This window comes from Pipistrellus hanaki, assembly GCF_964339955.1.
Source record: "Pipistrellus hanaki genome assembly, chromosome: 11".
Lineage (NCBI taxonomy): Eukaryota > Metazoa > Chordata > Mammalia > Chiroptera > Vespertilionidae > Pipistrellus > Pipistrellus hanaki.
This window is the reverse complement of record NC_140513.1, coordinates 67,848,489-67,870,499: the sequence shown is the minus strand read 5'-3', so window position 1 is coordinate 67,870,499 and position 22,011 is coordinate 67,848,489. Positions and strand designations below refer to the sequence as shown.

The 22,011-nt window shown below is 52.0% G+C and overlaps 1 protein-coding gene across 1 annotated transcript; it reads right to left on the bottom strand.

The window, feature by feature from the left end:
- Positions 1-3,044: 3,044 nt before the first annotated feature.
- LOC311630231 (NUT family member 2G-like) lies at positions 3,045-15,947 on the bottom strand (the record flags this gene model as incomplete). Its single annotated transcript, XM_084899103.1, has 7 exons — positions 3,045-3,152; positions 10,985-11,101; positions 11,645-11,889; positions 12,309-12,448; positions 12,897-13,025; positions 13,372-14,086; positions 15,932-15,947. 7 exons carry the CDS (start codon positions 15,945-15,947, stop codon positions 3,045-3,047), a joined length of 1,470 nt encoding a protein of 489 aa, XP_084755229.1.
- Positions 15,948-22,011: the final 6,064 nt, after the last annotated feature.

The following is a 22,011-nucleotide window of genomic DNA, read 5'->3' as shown; positions in this document are numbered from 1 at the left end:
AGGCAGGGGATTGATGATTCTAATCATTGATGTTTCTATCTCTTTTCCCCTCTACTTTATTCTCAATAAAAATATATTTATTAAAATTTAAGTAAATAAATACTGTATTTTTTCACTGGAAATATGTACTCTTAGTTATTGTAATTATATTTTTAAAAATATTTTATTGATTTCAGAGAGGAAGGGAGAAGGAGAGAGGTAGAAACATTAATGATGACAGAGAATCATTAATCAGCTGCCTCCAGCACCAGGGATTGAACCCAAACCTAGGCATGTACCATAATTGGGAATCAAACTGTGACCTCCTGAGAGAAACCAAGATGGCGGGATAGAGTAGACACCTGAATGCAGCCTACCACAACAATTTTGAATTTACAACTGGAAAACAGGAGAAACATAGCCCTGAAGTGCCGGACGGCTGGCTAAGAGGAGGCTCTACCATCTAGGAAGGGGAGAGAAGGGACGCTGAGCCTCAGGAAGGTGGCTACCGAGTTCACTCCTGGCTTGTTTGCGGCGTGTGGAGAGGGCAGGCCGAGTTCGCTGCTGGCTTACTCCTGGAGCACGGAGAGGGTGCACAGCTAATGCAGGGCTGGCTTTCTTGTTCGGGAGGAAAACAAACAACCCTGCTGCTCTGATAGACGGCCCCAGTCAGGGAGAGGCCGAACTATCAGGCAGTGGGCAGAGATCTCTCGGAGGTGGGTGAAGCCAGCAGCCATTACTGCAGGCCTCAGGAACCAGAACCTCATAGGGAGAGGCTGATGGGAAGCCAAAGCTTGTCTGCACCACCCCAAGACTCCGCCCCATCCCAACGGAACACAGAAGCCCTCCAGGAAGCTGGCTTTCTCGTTCGGGAGAAACAAAAGCAAAACAAAACAAAACAAAAACAAAAACAAAAAACAAAACAAAAACAAAAAAAACTCCAAACTGCACTGAGAGACAACTCTGAGCTGGGAAAAACTGGCTGTCAGGGACAAGGCAAAACTCGAGAACAGCTTTTACCCAAGAGGTGCACAGGCCAGCAACCAATCTTGCGGGACTCGCTGCGAATAGGACTTTCCTAAGGCAGGACTGACAGGCAATCAAAGCTTGTCTGTGCCTCCCTGAGACTCCTCCCCATGCAAGCGGAGCACAAAAGCCCTCCTAGCTGAGACACTGCTGATCCTCACAGCCAATTGTCTTGGAGATCAACACTTCCCAGTGATACCAACAACAAGCAAGGCTTAACAAGACTGCACACACAGCAGGGCTGCACCAAGACTGTACACCTTAGGTAACTAGGAAGGCTGTGCCACTGGGCTCTGCCAGGACACATAGCACATAAAACTATTCCATCAAATCAGGGAAGCAGCTAAAATGCAGAGAAGAGGCAGGACACAAAGGAAGGAGATGGAGGAAAGCAAAAGAATGGACATTGAGTTCAAAACTACAGTTATAAGGTTTTTCAAGAATTTTCTAAAAAAATAAAAAATAAAAAAAATTAAAAAAAAAGGCTGATAAAATAAACGAGACCTATGAGGATATGAAAAGGGATCAACTAGAAATAACAAGGGATCAACTAGAAATAAAGAAAACATTGTCTGAAATAAAAAAAAATATTATACAGAGTCCTAAGAACAGACTGGAAGATCGCAGGAATCAAGACAAAGATTTGGAACACAAAGAGCCAGAGGACACTCCTCCGCAGAAGCAAAAAGATAAAAGAATCCAGAAAGTTGAAGATAGTGTAAGAAACCTCTGGGACAATTTCAAGTGGACCAACATCAGAATTATGGGGGTCCCAGAAGAAGAGAGAGGGCAAGATACCGAAAACATACTGGAAGAAATAGTGACAGAAAACTTCCCCCACCTGGTGAAAGAAATAGACTTACAAGTCCAGGAAGCGCACAGAACCCCAAACAAAAGGAATCCAAAGAGGACCACACCAAGACACATCATAATTAAAATTCCAAGAGCAAAAGACAAAGAGAGAATATTAAAAGCAGCAAGAGTAAAACAGGTAGTTACCTATAAAGGAGCACCCATACGATTGTCAGCTGATTTCTCAACAGAAACCATGCAGGCCAGATGGGAATGGCAAAAAATATTCAAGGTGATGAATAGTAAGAACCTACAGCCAAAAATAATCTACCCAGCAAAGCTATTGATATCACTCAGAATCGAAGGCCAGATAAAGAGCTTCAAAAATAAAAATAAAAAAGCTAAAGGAGTTCATCACCACCAAACCAGAATTATATGAATTACTGAAGAGGAAGAAGATAAAGATAAAAAATTATGAACAACAAATACATAACTATCAACAAGTGAATCTAAAAACCAAGGGAATTAAAAAAAAAAAAAAAAAACCCTGAACAATATTAACTGGTGAATATAATAGAATCAGAGGTATGGAAGGGGAGAGAACTAATGATTCTCGGGGAAAAGGGGAGTAGGGGCTGCGGGAAGAGACTGAACAAATAATGTGCACCTATGAATGAGGACCATGGGGGGTGGGGAAAGGGCAGAGGGTGGGGTGGGAACCTGGTGGAGGGGAGCAATGGAGGGGGGGGGGGGAGAACGATTTGTAATAATCTGAACAATAAAGATTTATTTAAAAATTTTAAAAAGATAAACTATGACCTCCTGGTTCATAAGTCAATGCCCAATCACTGAGCTGACCAGCTGGTCTGTAATCAGATTTTCTAATCAAAATTTAAATATTTAGTGTTTTAAATCAGCATTAAATTCAGACTAGGTAAATATCATTTCTCTATGACAGTTTGGATGGGCTGTTCTATTAAAAAAAATTCTTTTAGTAATATGTGCAAAAACCCTGTCCAATTTTACTCTTATCCCATGTTTACCTAACAACCTTTGTGAAGTTTTAACCCAAGAACAAAAAATTTTCCAGTAGAAAATTGATTTCTCTGTTATTTATGTTATATGAGAATTCTACATACCTGGTGGATATCTTGAGACCACACCAAAGCACCACCCAACTAGTGCCAGAAAGAAAGCACCAAAAGGGTGAAATTGGCAGGCACCAGCCATGCTAAAACGAATCCCACTTACAAGGTCAGGCTCTGCACAACAGCTGACTGCTGTAGTGATGACCAGTCTTTATAACCAGTAAACCTGAGGGTCAGTCTGATGTGCCTACAGCAATCAGGGTGCACCTAGAGCAGGAGAGCACACAAATCCACAATGGTACATTGTTGGGCACCTGCTTGGAAAATCAGGGAGACTATGCCACTAGACCTCACAGGACACCTACCACATGAGGCCACTCTGCCAGGACCGGGAAACATAGCAGATCTACCCAATACTTAGAAACATACACAGGGAGGCAACCAAAATGAGGAGACAAAGGAATATATCCCAAAGGAAAGAATAGGACAAATTTCCAGAAAAGAACTCAATAAAATGGAGGCAAGCAACTTATGGGATACAGAGTTAAAAACACTAGTTATAAGGACATAGGGGAAGAACAGATTATCTCAGTGAGAACTTTAACAAAGAGATAGAAAATATATAAAAAGGAGATAGAAAATATAATAAAGAACCAGTCAGAAATGAAGGTACATACAGTGAATGAAGAATACTGGAATCAATCAAGAGCAGATTAGATGAAAAGGAGAATCATATCAACAATTTAGAAGTCAAGGTAGTAAAAAACACCCAATCAGAACAACAAGAATAAAAATTAATCCAAAAAATAAAAATAAATAAAAAATGGATAGTTTCATAGACGTCTGGGATTACATCAAGTGTTGTCCAAAAGTAGGAGAGGGAGAAGAGACAAAGTGATTGAAATGTACTTGCTGTAATATTGAAATGTAACTTCCCTTATTTGGTGAAGAAAATGGACATACAAGTCCAGGAAGCACAGAGAGTCCTAAACAAGATGAACCCGCCCCAGCTGGTTTCACTCAGTGGATAGAGCATCGGCCTGAGGACGACTGAAGGGTCCTGGGTTTGATTCTGGTCAAGGGCACATGCCCAGGTTGGAGGCTTCACCACCAACAGGGGACATGCAAGACACAGCGAATCAATAATTTTCTCTCATCATTGATGTTTCTATCTCTCTCTCTTTCTCTCCCTTCCTCTCTGAAATAAATTAAAAATATCTATTTTTAAAATATGAACCCAAAGAGGCCCATAGCAAGAAACCTCATAAATAAAATGGCAAAAGTCAAAGAGAGAAAAGCATGAAAAGCAGCAAGAGAAAAACAGTTTGTGTGTAAAAGGGAGCTCCTTCTCATAAGACTGTTAGCTGATTTCCCAACAGAAACTTTGCGGTCAGAAGGCATTGGCACCAAATGTTTAAAGTGATGAAAAGTAAGAACCCATAACCAAGGTTACTGTACTCAATAAGGCTACTATTTATCATCAAATGAAAGATAAAGAGTATGCCAGCCAAGAAAATACTGAAGGAGTTACAAGAAATATTAAAGGGACTCTTTTAAGAAAAAGAAGGAAAATAGACAAAACCAGTTTGGCTCAATGGATAGAGCATCGGCTTGGGGACTGAAGAGACCCGGGTTCGATTCCGGTCAAGGACATGTACCTTGGTTGCGGGCATATCCCCAGTAGGGGGTGTGCAAGAGGCAGCTGATCGATGACTTTCTCTCATCGATGTTTCTAACTCTCTATCTCTCTCCCTTTCTCTCTGTACAAAATCAATAAAATATATTTTTTTTAAAAAGAAGGAAAATAAAAAATATGAATAAGAAAATATCACAAAGAAAATATTCTCATCGACAAAGGAAAACACATAATAAAAGCAGTGAATCAACCAACATTAAAGTTTGTACAAAGGTTAAAATGTAAGAGTAGGAAGATCATGTGTAAATACAGCAGTAAATTAAAGGATACACACACATACCATATAAACATGGACAGGGTGAATAAAAAAGTGATAGTGATTTTAGAATGTGTCCAAATTTAAGTGACCATAGGCTACTATAAACACAGCTTGATATATTTGAAGCACATGATAACCACAAACCAGAAATATATGAGATATATAAGAAATAAAAATGAATTGAAGCACAATCCCACAGAAAGTCAACAACATTCAACAGAAGAGAGAAAGAGGATAACAAAGGAACAGAACTATGAGAACAATCAGAGAACACCTAATAAAATGGCAGTAACTATACACCTATTGTTAATTACTTTAAATGTAAATGGATTAAATGCTCCAATCAGAAGACAAATTGATAAAGAAATGGTACATATACAATAGAATATTGCTTGGCCATAAAATAGTGAAATCTTACTATCTGTGACAACATGGATAGACCTATAGAATATTATGTTAAGTGAAATAATTCAGACAGAGAAAGACAAATGCCATATGATTTAACTTAAATGTGGAATCTAAGAAACAAAATAAACAAGACAAAAATAAATTCATGGATACAGACAACAAAGAAATAGTTGCCAGATCACAGGGGGATTTTGGAGGTAGGTGGAAAAAGTGAATGGATTAAGAAGTACAAATTGACATTTAAAAATCAGTCATAGTGATATAGAATGCAGCTCAGGGAATATAGTCAATAATCCTATCTAACAAAAGAGTAATATGCAAATTGACAGTCACCCCAACACACAAGATGGCTGCCCCCATGTGGACACAAGATGGCCAGCAGGGGAGGGCAGTTGGGAGGGACCAGGCCTGCAGGGGAGGGCAGTTAAGGGGCAATCAAGTCTGCAGGTGAGGGCAGTTAGGGGTGACCAGGCCTGCAGGAGAGGGCAGTTAGTGGCAATCAGGCTTACAGGGAAGTGGTTAGGGGGTGATGAGGCAGGCAGGCAGAAGCGATTAGGAAGGCAGGCAAGCAGTTGGGAGCCAGCAGTCCTGGATTGTGAAAGGGATCCCAGATTGGAGAGGGTGCAGGTTGGGCTAAAGGACACCCCCCCATCCATGAATTTCATGCACCAGACCTCTATTCTATAATAATAAAAGCATAATAAGCTAATTAGACTGGACGTCCTTCCGAACGAAGCTGGGGCTGTGAGGGAAGCCCAGGTCCCAGGTGCCAGAGGAAAGCCAGTGCCAGCAGTCGGGGGGAGGGGGGGGGGGGATGAGCCTACTCTTTTTTTTTTTTTTTGTAACAATTTCTGATCGTTTACAAGCAATGGGAAAGATATATATATAGATATATATATATATATATATATATATATATATATATATATATATATATTATTGATTTTTTACAGAGGGAGAGAGCTAGAGAGCTAGAAACATTGATGAGAGAGAAATATCAATCAGCTGCTTCCTGCACACCCCCTACTGGGGATGTGCCTGCAACCAAGGTACATGTCCTTGACTGGAATCAAACCTAGGACCCTTCAGTCTGCAGGCTGACGCTCTATACACTGAGCCAAACTGGTTTTCGTAGGAAATGAAGGCCTACTCTTGCATGAATTTCATCCATTAGGTCTCTAGCATTGTAATAACTAAATATGGTGTCTGGTGAATGTAAGACTTCCCATGGAAATCACTTTGTAAGTTATATAAATGTTTAAACTCTATGCTATGACACCAAAAGCAAAGACAACAAAAGAGCAAAATAAATTCAGCTTCCTCAAAAGTAAAGACTTTTTTCATTCAAAAGACACTATCAAGAAATTAAAAAACAACCCACAAAATGGGAAATTTTTGTGGACACCTTATCTCTGGAAAGACAATTTATTTATCTAGACCTTCCAGTGACTTGCGACTCTTTGGACCTTGTGTGGGAATCTTCCACAAAACACCATGGCCTGGGGAGTCTATTTGGAAGAAGTGGCGTTAGAGGAAATTTAAGATTAAAAAATTTGGCTCTCAAAAGAAATTTCGATCCTTGTATTGTTGATATTTGGCTCTGTTGACTAATGAGTTTGCCAACCACTGAACTCTTACATTGCAATAATAAAAGCCAAACAAACTAAACGTTGGCAAACAGAGAGGACAAGTTGCTCCAAAGAAGATGCACACATGGCCAGAAGCAATCTCCATCCGCAATGAGATGCCACCCCGGGCCCCGAGGGTGGTGCCCGGTCTTGCTCCTATGTCGCTGGGACTTCCCCAGGGAGCCAGGGCTTCCTCCAGCGGATTGATTCCTCCTGGAGGAGCAGGAAGTCTCTGCAGCCAAGCCCGCCTGGTGCCTCCCAGGCTGCCCCACTTCCTGCTGTGTGACCTGCCCTCAGTCCTGACCTCCCACCCCCACTTTCCCCACAGAAAAACGGGGAAAGAACTCGCTCCCAGGCTCTCTAAGGGAGGAGGTAATATTACAATATCACCCTGGGAGGCTACAAGGAAGCGCTGAGCACATGGGGACACAGGGAGCCCCTTCTCCTTTGAGCATCGTGATTTCCCCGGAGGAGTGAAGGGAGGGCACTGCCCTTTCCACAGATTCCACTTCAGTCACTAGGAGCCCTGCAGGCTCCCTGCCTGACGCCCCGCCCTCCAGGGGGTCCTGTCAAGTTTGTTTCCTGTGATACAGAGGGTTGGCTGCAGGGAAATAGGAAACACTTCTTCCCTTTTCTTCCCATTGCTCCCAGCTTAGTGTTTACAGACGCTAATGTGCCAATCTCTCCAGGATTCCACGCAGCCGTGGACTTGGCCTCGCCCACGATTAAAGCAGCCATGGGCCTCCAGTCAGACCCTCTGTACAGGCTCCAGGGAGATTTCGGGGTTCCCAGGTCTCCGAGGTGGGAGCAGCCCAGGCTCTGCCTCCCGCTGGGAACTGTTCATCCAAACAATGACTCAAAGGCAGAAACAGCAGGCGACTGGGGACAGGCGCACAGACACCCGGGGTCAGGTGTGAACCTGATGGTGGTGACAAGGCACACAGGTGGAGCAAGTGTGTTCCCTTCAAACACTCAGTGTTCCTGACAACCTAGGGGGGTGGAGGGGTGTTTAACCTGTTTCACCACTGAGACCCTGAAAGCAGGGAAGTAGCAGGACTAATTCGTACCAGGGAACGAGGGTCCAGGCTGTGTCCCTCAGCCTCAAATTGTCATCCAGGGCCAGCCACCCAGGCAGGGACACATCCCGTGCCCATGGGGAGGGTGCTGACCCGGGAGGGCTGGCGGCTTCTGGACCAGCCCACGGCACACGCAGAGTCTGGCACAACCTCTGAGCCCCTTTCTCTGTGTTGAGGCCCAGCTGGGCAGGGAGGGGCAGCAGCCAGGAAAGACAGGCCAGGTGAGAAGTCTCCTTCACAAAGTGCCCGGAGGCCGGAGAGTGGGTGTGCCCGCCGCACGGGACAAGGGAAGGCAGCGGAGGAGGAGCTGAGGGCTGAGCTGGGATTCTGTGGGAGGGGAAGGCCCTGACATGAGTCCATTCTCCACTGAGCTGTGTGGGGGGCAGAGGGCCAGGCCTCCTCTGGAACTGCAGGGCCTCAGCCCTCCCATGGCTGCTGCGGGGCCTCCGCCAGGGCCACAGCTCTGCTTGCTGGTGGGCAGGGCCCTGCTCAGAGCCTCAGCCTTCCCACCCAGCCTGAGCCCGGGAAGGAATCAGAACGTGAACTTGGGGAAGAGGCATTGGCCAGAGGCAGGGGGTGAGGGCCAGGGCATGGCCATGTGGGAGCAGAGCTGGGACAGGCAGTTCTGCAGACAGGGGTCTCCTCCTGGCTCTGCTCCTGCCCTCACCGCTGGCTCATCTCTTACATCCGGGGTTCGGGCCCCGCTTTGTCTGTGGGGTCTGTAGCAGTGCCCACAGAGGAGTTTGGGGCCCTTCCCTCAGCCTGGATCTCAGCTCCCACCAGCCCTGGGGCCACACACACCCGGGACCTGCTGCCCCTGCGGGTGGCGCTGGTGAAAGGGCCCCACGGGTGTGAGGAGAACCTGTTCCCACGCGGATGTAACTCTGGGTCAGCATCTATCACACAGAGCCCAGCCATGGCTGGAGGGAAGGGACAGCAGTCATGGGTCCTTGAAACCCCATTGTCCTTGAGCCCAGTCCCCGAGCCACAGCAGAGGGGTCCTCCTCCCTCAGCAGGACAAGACTGTCCCACACAGAAATCCCGCAAGGGTAAGGTGACCAGAGGATTCTTTCCAAAAATCAGGACTTTTTTAAAACACTGAGGGACGCAGGACAAATTGTAAAAAATCGGGACTGTCCTACCAAAAGCGGGACGTCTGGTCACCTTACCAAGGGACTTGGTATCCTCCCACCACTGTCATTCCCGGGCCTCAGCCTGGCCTTGGGAGCAGAATGATGGAGGGGTCCCCGGGGATGAGAGAGCTGTGTGCTCCCAGGAGCAGTGGGAGGAGGTCCCTGTCAATCAGGAGGAGGGACTGAGGGTCCCTGTGGGTGCAGAGCGCCCAGGACCTCCCGCATGCTCCCTTCCTCTCAGGTCCCCTCCAAGGAGCAGCGCAGACCCGAGTGTGGACACAGCAGCCCAGAGCATTTTCAACCAACACTCTCTTTATTCATAACTGACCCACAATGCCCCACAGGTGCTAGCCCTACCCCCACCCTAACCCACCCCGCATAACAGTCCAGCCCTGCTCCTAAACCACCCCAGGCCCACCCCCCCTTAGGGTCCTGCCCTCCCTCCTACCCCCCCCCCCAGACCCCCCCTTAGGGTCCTGCCCTCCCTCCTGCCTCCATCCTCCCAGCTCAGGGGACCAGCAGGATCAGCCCTGCCATGAGAAGGAGCCCGTGGCTCCTCTGGGGGACAGCCAGGTCCCATCAGGTCTGGGCCCCTCGGGGCGCGGGCAGTGGGGGGCACTCCCCTCTGCTCCATTCTGGCTGCAGTGCCGCTTCCTCCAGCTCCCTGGGTCAGAGGGCTCACGCTTTCTCTTGTGAGGCTGTGAGGAGGGAACCGGCCCCGGAGCCAGTGCTGGCCTCCCCCAGACCCCGAGGTCGGCCCCTGGGCGGGGGGTCTTCTCCGCATGGGCGGGGCCGCCCCCCAGAGCGCGCTTCTGAGGCTGGCAAGCTGCAGGGGAAGCGCTGCTGAGGCCTCCTCTCTGCAGGGACCGGGCCTGGGCAGCGCCCCGGGGCCCCCGGCCTCCAGGGCAGGCCGGGCCCGAGGCAGGGCCAGGGCTCAGAGAGAGCGCGCAGGGCAGCAGGCGGCGGGGGGAGGCCCAGAGGAAGGCCAGGCTGGGGAGGTCCTCCTCGTCCTCACGGGGCCTGGCCGCTGGCCCCAGCGTCTCCCTGACCACAGAGGCCTCTCCGGGGACGCAGGCGGCCCTGGGTGCCCGTGCAGAGTCCGCAGGCCCGTGGCCCTGGGCAGCAGCGGGGGGGCATCCAGCCCGGAGCGGTGGCTGCTCCTCAGGCCCCGAAGAGACAGCACCAGCCAGGGGCCGGGAGCGGGGGGCGACTGCTGGGCCGCGCCCCTGAGGGTCCTGGAAGCCAGTCCCTGGCGGGCAGGCTGTGCCACAGACCCCCAGCTGGGGGCCCTGGTCACGCCTCCGGACATCTTGGCTGCTCGCAGGTTCAGAAGGACGTGAGTCCCACAGGGGAGCACCGAGGCTCGGGGGTGCCTGCACGCCCCCCTTCTCGGAGGCCAGGAGTCGCCTCTCTGCCAGCTGGAGGGAGAAGGGACAGTGACTGGCGCTGCACACGTGTGTGAGGAGGAGGAGCGGGCGATGGGACAATGGCACTGGGGGAGGGGAGGAGGTGACACCGTCACTACAACCCACAGCAGTCATGAGGCTCTCCTCCGTCCCCTGTGCCATATTCCCAGCTTTATGCCCCCCTTCTGGGCCCCCACGCCCCCTCCTCTCTGTAGCCCTCTCCTCCTTGCCCTGCTGCTCTGCTCCCACCCAGGCTGGCCCCTTGGCATACGCTGCCTGCAGGCAGGGGTGGTGTGGACACAGGCTGTGTGTCCAGGTTCTGGGGTGCTCCCTGCCCTGGCTCCTCCCCAGGCCTTCGATCTACTTTGGTCCCTCCCTCCCTGACTCACCAGGGCCTGTCCCTCCTCTAACTCCCCCGGGTTCCTGGGTCCTATGGTCACTTGAGGTCCCCCCCACCCCCATTGCCCTAAGGTCGCACCCTCCCCTGGCTCACCTGGGCAGCAGTGAGCCCTTCTTCCTGCTCCAACTCCTCAGCGAGGGCCAAGGGGTCCAGCTGGGCGTCTGGGGAATTCAGTTGCTTCAGGAACTGGGGGTCAATGACCTCCTCCACCTGGGACAGAGGAAGCGGCCGTGAGCCCCTTGGCAGGGAGGGAACTGGGAGGAGCGGGGCCCGGAGGACAAGTGGGAAAGCCCAGACCCCCGTCCTCCTGCACAGGTGGGTGTTCCCCTCCATCACGGTCATCAGGTACACACGCATGTACACACACACACACACACACACACATAGAGAAACAAATACATGCACATACACCACACAAGGGCACACCCAAATGAACACAGATACACCACACACCATACCCACACAAAGTGCATACATGTACACACACACACACACATATACACATAGACACACGTGTATACACAGATAAACACATGCATGGGCATACACAAGGGCACACCCACATGAACACAGATACCACACACCACACCCACACAAAGTGCACACATGCACACACAGACAAACACACTCTCAGGCGCCCAGCTCAGGAGCAAAGAGCAGAGCCCCATCCCATCAGCCTGGGGGAACCTGGGTCTGGGGGCAGCAGCGCCACCATCTGGGACCTTGTAGGCCCTGAGCTGCGGGCCAGCCCACCTGGGTGACAAAGTCTTCCTGGGAGCACAGCTGGTCCAGGTAGCTCAGGAGACCCTCATCCTGCAGCCACTCCTTCACTTCCTCTGCCCATCCTCCGGCGGGGGCCCCCATGGGCAGCGCCTCCGTGAGGTCCATGTCCTCCTGCTCAGCTTCAGCGGGTATCCCATCGTGTGACTCGGTCTCCCAGGCCGGCTGGGCGGTGTGGGCGCACTGGGCGCTGGGTACAGCCTTCCTGGGAGTGGGCGCTGGGCACAGGGAAGAGGAGGGAGTGTGAGGGGACAAAGCTCCCACCCGCAGGGCACGCGATGCGGAGGGCAGTGTTGGGGCAGTAACACGGGTGCGGCTGTGTGAGGGGAGGCCAGAGGGCAGCACCCAAGAGGGTCAGCTGTGAGAATGTGGGGAGCCACTGACTCCCAAGGGGCCCCGCAGCCAGCCCGCTTCTCAGCAGACTTCACGTGGGCCCGTGGCAGGGAGCGGGGCGAGGGGATGAGAAAGGGGACCCGGTCCAGACCCCATGGGGACACAGGGCGCTGAGGCCCGGCTCTCAGGGCCGTTTCCCTTCAAGCCCAAAGCCCCCTGAGGAGAAGGCCATGTGGGGGACAGAGGCCTGGGCTGGGCCCTGTTGCCTGGGGCCAGGGGCTCCAGTGGGAACGTGCTGGCTTACCTGGCTGCACGCCCACCACTGGGGCTGGGGGCCCCCGAGGACCAGGTCTCCGTGGGGCAGGAGGAGGCTGGGTCTGCGCCCCCTTCTCCAACTGCAACTTCTGAGCCTGCATCTGCTCCTCCGCCTCAAACACCATGAACCTGGGGTGAGGGCACAGGCTGTGCTGAGAAGGAGCCGCCAGGAGCCTGCACAGGCAGCAGCGGGCGGAGGATGGAGAGCAAGGGCCTTGGGGCTGTCAGGGCCCGGACCCTGGGGAGGCAGGAGGCTGCTGAGCACATTGCTGCACAGCCCCTCTGGCTGGGGTCTGGCCCGCTGGGCGGGCACCCCCTCCCGGAGCCTGTCCTGAGCCTTCATGTCCCACCCAGGATGGGTCAGCCTCAGAGGAGGGGGAGCTCCCGTGAGGTGGGACAGGAGCACCCACGCTCTGAAGCTGAGGGAGAGGCTTCCCAGGAGAAGGGCCTCTGGGCTGCAGGGACCGCGTGCTGAGTGACACCCTCCCACCCCTCCTCTCTGATGAGACCTCACAGCTGGACCCTGCCCCTCAGTCAGCCCCCTCCCCCGCTGTGGGGACCCAGGACCCTGACTCACTTTTCTGCCATCTCGAAATAGACCCTCCGGTCACAGTGGCTCTTGCGCTGCCATTCCTGCATGGCCCGCCCTATTCCCTCCTCCAGCGTCATGGTGGGCTTCAGGCGGGACAGGGGCCGGAGCTCTGGCCTGTAATGTCTGAGGGTCAGTCACCGCCCAGCCTGGCCTCCGCCCGCCTGGCCACCCCAGCTCAGTGGAGCCAGTCCCATCCTCACCCGGCAGGACTGAGCACCCGCAGGTGAGGGAGGAGGCGTCTGTGTGCAGACAGACCTTCCAGCTGCTGCTGTCAGGGCCTCACTACACACCAGCCCGTGAACCAGGCCTGGAGGTGACACCGCACTCGCACCCATAGCTGGGACCCCACCCTCAGGCCTTCCCGCCAGCGTCCCAGCATCAGCCCGCCTGCAGGGCCCTCCCACCCCCTCTGTGATGGGAAAGCTCCAGGGGCGCCCCCTGCCCTGCCCAGGGCACTCACATGAGGAAGCAGCATAGAGCGTCCACATCAGGGCTCTGGGGAAGGTGCCCCCGGGCCAGGGCCTTGAAGTGCCGCCAACGACGGAAGTCCTCGTACACACTCTTGGGGTCAGAGGCGTCCAGCGAGGCCTTGGACTGGGAGGCGGCCAGGCCACCCTTCCTGGAAGCCCCGTGTGGCCCTGTTCCGGGGTCCACTCGGGGGCCGATGGGGATCAGCTGGGCAGCTGGCGGTGGAGCTTGAGGAGGAAGGCTGGGACACCAGCCTCCATCGCCGGCCTGGGTGCCCCCGAAAGCCGAGGCAGGCATAATGTTCTCCACCGCAGTGGCTTCCAAGAAGAGGGGTGCAGGACACACAGCACCCCCACAGGCGGCACCTGGAGCGCTCCCGTAGAGGGGGGCCTGGGTCAGGACAATGGTCTGAGTCTGGGAGGGCTGTGGTCGCCTCCCTTCTGAGCTGACCTGGGCCATGATGTTGTAAGCCCCAGTCCCAACGGGGCCTTGACCAGCATCTCCTGCCACCAGAGGTGTCCTGGGCCAAGCCGGCAGCACCAGGGGGCGGCCAGGAGGGAATGACCGGGTCCTGGGGGGCGGCAGGTGCTGCTCCCCAGGGGGCCAGTGTGCGGGGCCAGTAGATGGTGGGGGACAGAGCTGGGCCATGAAAGGAGTCAGGGAGGCGCCGGGCTTCAGGCTCACATCCGCTCCCAGCGCTGCAGATGCTGTGGAGACAAAGGAAAGGGGGAATGGAGGAGGAGGCCCAGCAAACAGCACTGGGGTGCTCTGGGCCCCTTTAGCCGCTGGGGAACCAGGGCAGTGAGTCTCACCAGGGAGGGCCCTTTGGATGGGCAAACAGGGGAGGTGGCAAATGTGCTCAGGACATGGTCACGCTCTGACCTCCAGTTGGGAATTATTCCACTGGAGAGCTTGCTCCCCGTTCGCCAAGGCTCCCCGACCCCTGTCTGTGAGAAGCACCAGCCCAGCCAGCGCTGACCCTGAGAGGATCCCTAAGGATTGCCTGGCACCGACCCTGCCAGCCTCAGAGGCCTGGCCCTGAGCGGTAGTGATCTTGGAACTCACATCTCCGAGGTAAGTTCTAGGCACACAAAGGGCCTCTGAGAACAGCCGTGTCTAACACATTAGGGCCCATCTGCTCCTCAGTCTTCCTCTTCTCAGTACAAATCTCCCCCTTTTTGTCCTGGGCTTGCACAACAACACAGAAACACTCAAGTAATGTCTCTGCACAAGAAGGCACAGGAACCCTGATCTAACCTTCCACACACCGCCCAGCATGCACATGTGTCAGAACCAACAGTGAACACTTAACATGGCCAGGTCCTGCCACTGGGCCCCAGGCTCAGGCTGATGGCCACCCTCAGGAGCTCTGTCATTTCACTGCCAGCAATGGCTGCAGAGAGTCAGAGGAGGGCCATGGAATGGGGCACAGTGGTGCTGGTGGTAGGGGTTTCCAGAAACTTCCATAGCTACTGTCCTGTTAGGTGGGTCATGAGACTGCAGACTGGGTGAGGTCCTTCCTCTCCAGCTCCCAACAGTGGGAAGTGAACACAGTAGGAAGCAGGTGTGAGCGGTGACAGTGGGACACAGGTGTTTGAACACATCCCCGCTCAGAGGAACCAGAGCAGACCTCGTCCAGGAGAACAAACCTCAAGCCGCGCCCTCATTACTCAGAACAGGCGCCTTGGCTGTTCACACTGACACAGACATGGTCCTCCTGACGCTGTGCTCCCCTTCCCCCTTTAAAAAGGAACCCGCCTTCACAGACATTCCACGGAACACCATCCACGCTCCACATCTTTTGTCTGTCCCTGAAGTAGGGATGTGGATTGTCAGCAAAACCCTCAACTCAAAGGTAAAGGCAGGGCAGAGGGTGCCCCATGAGATGCAGGACAAGAGGGATTCAGGCTGAAGACCTGGGTGGCACGGGGGGAACAATTGGGGACAGCTCAGGGAACCAGGCCCTTTCTTGGTGGAAGTTTCCCGGCCGCCCTGCCCGTGTGGAATCCCAGCCACCAGGCAGCTCCCTGGGCTGAGGAGCAGTGAGCTCTGGGCTGGAGGCAGGGGAGAGGCTCTGGGCGGCAGCAGGAGGAGGACCTTCCAGCCCAGCCCTGGGGAGGACATTTCATTGTGGACTTGGCCACACACAGCCCCACTGGACAGCTTTCTTGCTAAGACCACCCTCCCACTGCCCCCATTGGCTCTAGCGCACTCAGTTCAATCCCTTAGAAAGATGCTGCAGGGCCAGCTCCAGGTGCCCCAGAACAGCCACAGGACTGGGCTTTCCCGTGACCACCCTGTGCCACCCTGGCCCCCTCCACACCCAGACATGTCCCTGAGCCACCCTGACCCCCTCTGAGGAGCCCTCCCGGCCAGTGCCATCACAGGTTCCCACTGGCTCCCAGCCTCCCTGGGGTGACAGGTCCTTGGAGGTCCAGTGCTCTCTCCCCCCTACTTCAGTTAAACCGTGTTTCCCCAGTGTCACATTTCAATCCCAAGTTTGAGGGACAGCTCAGTGTTTAAAACACACCTCCTCCAATCTATAGTCCTACCTCCTACTGAAGCCATCCCCGCGGGCTCTTTCACAGACCACCGCTGCCTAGAAGGCTCCACAACAAGAAAAGTCAAGTGGAGGATCCAAAGAGTGACCTGCTCCAACAGCTGCTCACCATCCAGTGGAGGGAAGGTTGGGATTTAAACAGTAGAATGTGGGGCTCCTGTCATTCTGCAGCGGGGGAGGGGCAGAGGGCTGGTTGGCTGGGGTGGTGGGGGGCATTCCATGGAGGGCTCTGATAGGTAGGCAAGAACCAACAGTTCCGTTCAAATTTAAAGTCATAAATTTAAAGACACACTAACAGTAATGACCCCCAAGGTTAATTTCTAGACACCCGGTTATTCATGTGTCCTTTATCTCCGTTCTTGATCCATCACCCTAGTTCTGGGTCCCTCAACCTGCTTCCTATCTGGTCTTGGTTTACTTCAACGCAGGCTCCATTTTCTGAACAAAATTCAGAACATGTTGCCTGAAGAAATAATGGGAACATATGGCTCACGGATCCCAGGGTTTGAAATTAGGATTGACCCCACAGAGGCAGCATGCTGGATTTCATTCCTGAGGAAGCTGTCCTGTGGCCCCAAGTTTTGCCCAGTGCTGGGAGCCCTGCAGATGCAGCCGAACCAGCCTTACAACCCATCCCCTTTGCTCCAGTCCATCAGGGCAAGGCCCTGCAGCCTACAAGGCAAGGCCAGAAATCACCACTTTTGTTGCTCATTGTATTAGGTTGTTCAATGTCTAATTTTTTGCTCTTTGAGTATTTAATGTAATGTTTTAAACAAATAATGCCTTTGCATAGATCACAACTTGTGCAAAATGGAAAATGTAGTGATGCGTCTTTCTCCTGCCTCTTTCCCTTCTTGCAAACGGCCAGAAAGATGATTGTATAATTTCAGTTTCTTTGGAAAGTATGACAAACTTAAGTGAATAAGTTGATCCTGCTACTATAAGTATGTTTTATTGACTATTGAAATTCTGAAATATAATACAAAAATGCAGGCTGACATTGTTCCCATGCTACCTGCCATGTCATGGGAAACTGGTGCAGACAGCCACGTTTTGACCAATGTTTTAACAACAACCTTGCAAAGGAAACATCTGTGAAGCAGCTTTTATTGAAAAACCTCCACATACTGAATAAATACAGGAGGGAAGGGATTAGGGACCCCGTCCTCTGCTGCAGGGACAGCCTGGGTTCCTCTTCCCAGGGTGCCTCGCGCCAGGACACAGGAGCACGCCCACTGGGGGCGGGGCTCTGTCCTGCAACTGCTCCCAGCGTCCGTTGCAGCGGTTGGCTCCCATAGGCGCATGCTCTAAGGCCGTTAGCTCCCACAGGCGCGCATGCGCTAAGGGCAGGGAGCTTCCCCAACTGCCTTCCAGGCTGCACGTGGGGCCTGGCATGGCGGCCTCGGGAGTCCGTTAGGTGAACAGGAGGGAAGGGGCGCGCGGCCTCCGCACCCCTCAGGTGTCCCCCTCTTCTCTGCTGTTTGCCCCCAGGTCTGTGTTCCCCACCCCGCTCACTTCCGGTGGTGCTCACAGGGGAATGGGCTCTGACTGGCGGTGCTGGGCGGGCGGTCAGTGTGCGGGGCCTCCACGGGTCCAGTGATGCCCGTGAGCTGTCCGCCCGGGGCTCCTCTGTGTCCCCGCTTTCTGGACACGCAGCTCCCGGCAGTTCTTCCGGATCTGAAAGCGCCTCCGGGTCAGCAGGAAGCTGCCCTCATTGGAAATGAGCGGACATGGCGGAGCCTCCCCTCCCCACAGGTCCCGGGGCTCCTTCCCCCTGGAGCCCCTCAGCCCGGGGCTTCCTTCCCCCGCACCCCGCCCTGAGGGCAGCGGCCTTGTGACCACATAATGCCTCTGCCCCGAGGCCTGGGTTTGGGTCAGGCCTGGGTGTGTGAGGCCTGGGGTGGAGGGCAGGCCTGGGTGTGTGAGGCCTGCGGTGGAGGGCAGGCCTGGAGTGTGTGAAGCCTGGGCTGGGGGGCAGGCCTGGGTGTGTGAGGCCTGGGGTGGGGGACAGGCCTGGGTGTGAGAGGCCTGGGGTGGGGGGCAGGCCTGGGGTGTGTGAAGCCTGGGGTGGGGGGCAGGCCTGGGTGTGAGAGGCCTGGGGTGGGGGGCAGGCCTGGGTGTGTGAGGCCTGGGGTGTGTGAGGCCTGGGGTTGGGGGCAGGCCTGGGTGTGTGAGGCCTGGGGTGTGTGAGGCCTGGGGTTGGGGGCAGGCCTGGGTGAGTGAAGCCTGGGGTGGGGGGCAGGCCTGGGGTCTGTGCCTGTTGGCTTGGTGGAGGGAATCTGAGGAGTGGATTCAAATGTGTGCTCTCGCTCTGTCTGTGGATGTCTGTGATCACGGGAAGGTCATGCCTGTGTTTCTGTGAGTGTGTAGGGTTGAATGCTGTATTTGGAGGGTGTTGAGATGTAGTGCATGAATACTCAAGCAGTGGGTGGTAATGTGTTTGTAATTTGGTGTTTGCTGAAATGTTACCCGTTTTGTTTTTCCCCCTTTGAATTCCGGGATTTTTCTACTAGCAGATTTGGTAGGATTATAGACATTCGCATAGGGCAATGTTAGGACAAGTGCAGGCGTTCATTAGCTTGGGTGTATGATCTGTGTTTTGTATTTGGGGAATGTAAATTGTATTGTGTATTTGGGGCATGTTGTAATGTTATGTGTATTTCTTTTTGTGATCTTTGCCTGTTTCAGTGCAGGTCTGTGACTATGTTTAGGACTGGTAGGTCTATATGCGAGTGTGCAGTAGTGATAGTGCGATTCGGTGTGGTGTGTGTGTGGCTGTATTCTGTAAGATGGAAGAGTTAATTCTGTGGGAATTTGGGAGTGTGGGGTTCTGTGTACGCAGGTGGTGTGGCATGAAGTGTATTTGGACATAAGTATAGGGAGGTGTGTTTGCATATTTGCAGTGCACTGGGTGTTCGTGGGTCTATTTGGGGCTTGTGGAGAGTGTGTGTGTGGAGTTGACGTGTGTATTCCTGTGTATTCCAGGGCCATGGCCGTGGGGAAGGATATTTGCTGCAGCTACGTGTTTGTATTTTTCAGAAGGGAATCCTAAGGCTTACATATTTTGGGTACCGGGTATGTGTGTATTTGGCGGGGAGAGGGGTTTCTGTGCTTATACAGGGGAGTGGGAGGATTGTGTCTACTATGTATGGGAGGTGAGTGATAAGGTTATTGGTTAGTATTTGTTGATGTGAGAGCTGACTCATTAGGTAATTTGGAAGTTATTTCATATCTGATTTGCTGGAGATACTTCTGCATGCCTTGTCCATGTATACTGGTATGTGCTTATATCTATCACCAGGTGCTTGAATTACCAGTATGTTCAGGGGCTCTAGGTGTATTTAAAGTATATTTCTTTGGAGAATACTAAATTGTTTCTACATGTATTTGCTAGTAGTTAGCAAGCAGTGGTCCGTATATTCAGTGATGCTGGAGAAAAAATGTGTACAGTGTGCTTTTGTTACATACTGCAGAGGGGAGGTGAGGAGGTTATATTCTGGAGAGGTGGCATAATGCATAGTGTTTGAGGGGTGTATACATCCAGGTATTGGGATGTATCTGTGTGTGTGTGTGTGTGTTCTCATAGGTGTGTGAGAGTTGTGTATGCACATTAGTGAAGTTAAAGGATTGTCAGCGCTTTTGTGTTTTGCATGTATCTGTCTGAGCATGTGGGATGTATATTCATGAGTGGTTTGAGGTCTGTGTATTTGGGATTTGTAAGATAACCCACTTATCTCCATGGAAAGGAGGCTTAGGATCTTCTTTGCATCTGTTCCAGAATGTAATGCTTGCAGAATTTGGTGGTGGTGCTTGTATGTGTCCTCTCAGTGTGTGTGAGGTGGACTTATATGTATTTGATAAGTAGTTGTTTGTGACTGTGAATGTATATAAGTTCCTGGAGTTTGTGGATGGGCTGTCTATTCTAGGGAATGTGAGTATTCACTTTGTGTGATTGCAAACAAAGAGGCTGTCCAGTGTGTGTGTGTGTGTGTGTGTGTGTGTGTTCTGGAATCATGGAGTATGTGCATTTTAGGGCTGTAGGGTTGCATATGGATATTTTTTGGGTGACACACAAGACAGTTGTGTATATGATATTTTTAGAGTCTGAAGTATTCAGTATTCAGTGTGTATATCTGGGTGGTATGTTGGTTGCCCATGTTTGTATACCGGCCCATGTTGTGTGTGTGTATAATTGTAGGGGTAGAATGTGAATATTCAGGATGATTAGAGTTTTGTTGATAACAATTTAGGTACTAAGAGGTGGCCTATCTGTATATTCAGGGAGAGTGAGGGTAGAAATGAACATATGTTCATATATGTAAATTTTTGTTTATATATCTGGGTGGGAGTGGAGCTTTCTACTCCAGGTGTTAGTGCCTTGTACACATATAATCATATGACAGGGGATGGGGTGCACTGGAACTGGCTCACACTAGCTTGGGATAGTTGATGTTGCATATCTCTCTGGGGCTCTGTTCATCGGGTGGGTAGCTTGAAATTAGTCATGCTGGGAATATTTGTACCAGGTACTCACCACAAATGATGTCTTTCTTGCATCCTCCTGAGAGTGGTCAGCATTCACCAGCACCCCACTTGTGTATGTGTATGTCTGGATGCATGTGTGTCTGAAGCAAGAATATTCAGGTATCAGTGGGCATAAGTATGGGAGGCTCTCCATGAATTGCAAGTGAGGCATCTGGGGCTGTGGGCCCTCCTATGTGTGCACAGACCCTGGTCATTCTGCATCATTGCATTGCTCTTAATCAGGATGGTCCATTCTTTAGGGCCAAAGAGTACCATAGGTGTTGGTGATTTCTGGCCCCTCTTCCTACAGATGGATTGGGGTGTCTGAACTTTAGGCAGGTGGACATTTCTTTATTCTTTTGCATTTTTATGGTCCTTGCATTGGGGGCCCTAGATTGGTGTGCCTGGTAGACAGATAGCCATGCAGAACAGAACCTTCACAGGTTACTGCTGGCCTGACAGGCTGCAGTCAGAAAGATGGGGGGAGGGGACCTCCTGGACAGGAGGTCAGATGGTGAAGTGTTACCATTGGCAAACTCCCTAAGAATCAGCTGGGCCGGTACTGGTGTTACTGAGCTAAGTTACTGGTGTTCTGGGCTAAGGTGAGTGGGCAAGGACAGCTTTCACATGAGGTCCAGGTGGTGAGTTGTGTTGCGTATCAGGATGGTCAGTGATGTCACTAGTTCTTAACCCACTTATCTCCATGGAAAGCTCAATCTTTTTGGATAAGAAGGACTTTAGGGGTCAGTGATGTGACAGGGATGGAGGTGAAGAGGCTTTGTCCCTGAGGATGGCTAGGGGCTGACTCCCGGAGAGACAGGAAGTCCCACTCTGAGGACATAGATGATTCTGACATTTCTGAATGCTTTAGACATGCTCTTCTTTGTTTTCTGAAGGTTCAGGATGATTCTGGAACTGAGATGAATCATGTTTCACATAGGATGACATGACCCTCTTTTCTCTATGCCATGTTGATCTGCAAAGCACCAGAGGAAACCACATGATGAATGTAGCCACCAGTACCACCAGCTGACCCCACAGCTGCCTCCTGCCTCTCTTAATCCCTCCCAAGCATTTATTATAGTGAGTCTCCTTCTGGTCTTTTCTCTTCAATGGTGGATCCTCCTGCCAACAAAATGTACCCCTCATTTGTTAAATGCCCCAATAACTGCTTGTCTGAGTATAAGCAGATTCCTAGTAACTCTCACTGTCTTCTTCATAACCTAGCTCCAATAAAATGACTGTGTTGTACTGATCATATAGTGGGTTATTGCCAGAATGGAGCCATGCATAGTTTTATATTTTAAAATGTCATATATATATATATATATATATATATATATATATATATATATATATATGCCTCAGTGACTGTGCAACAGATCGACTGGTAGCTATGACATGCACTGACCACCAGGGGGCAGACACTCACTGTACAGGCATGGAAACCTGGAACCAACTGATGAATCTCAGAAGGAATGTGGGGAGGGGATTTGTGCACCACGGAGGTCCCTTGGCTTGGCCTGCAGGGATCAGGCTGAATCTGTG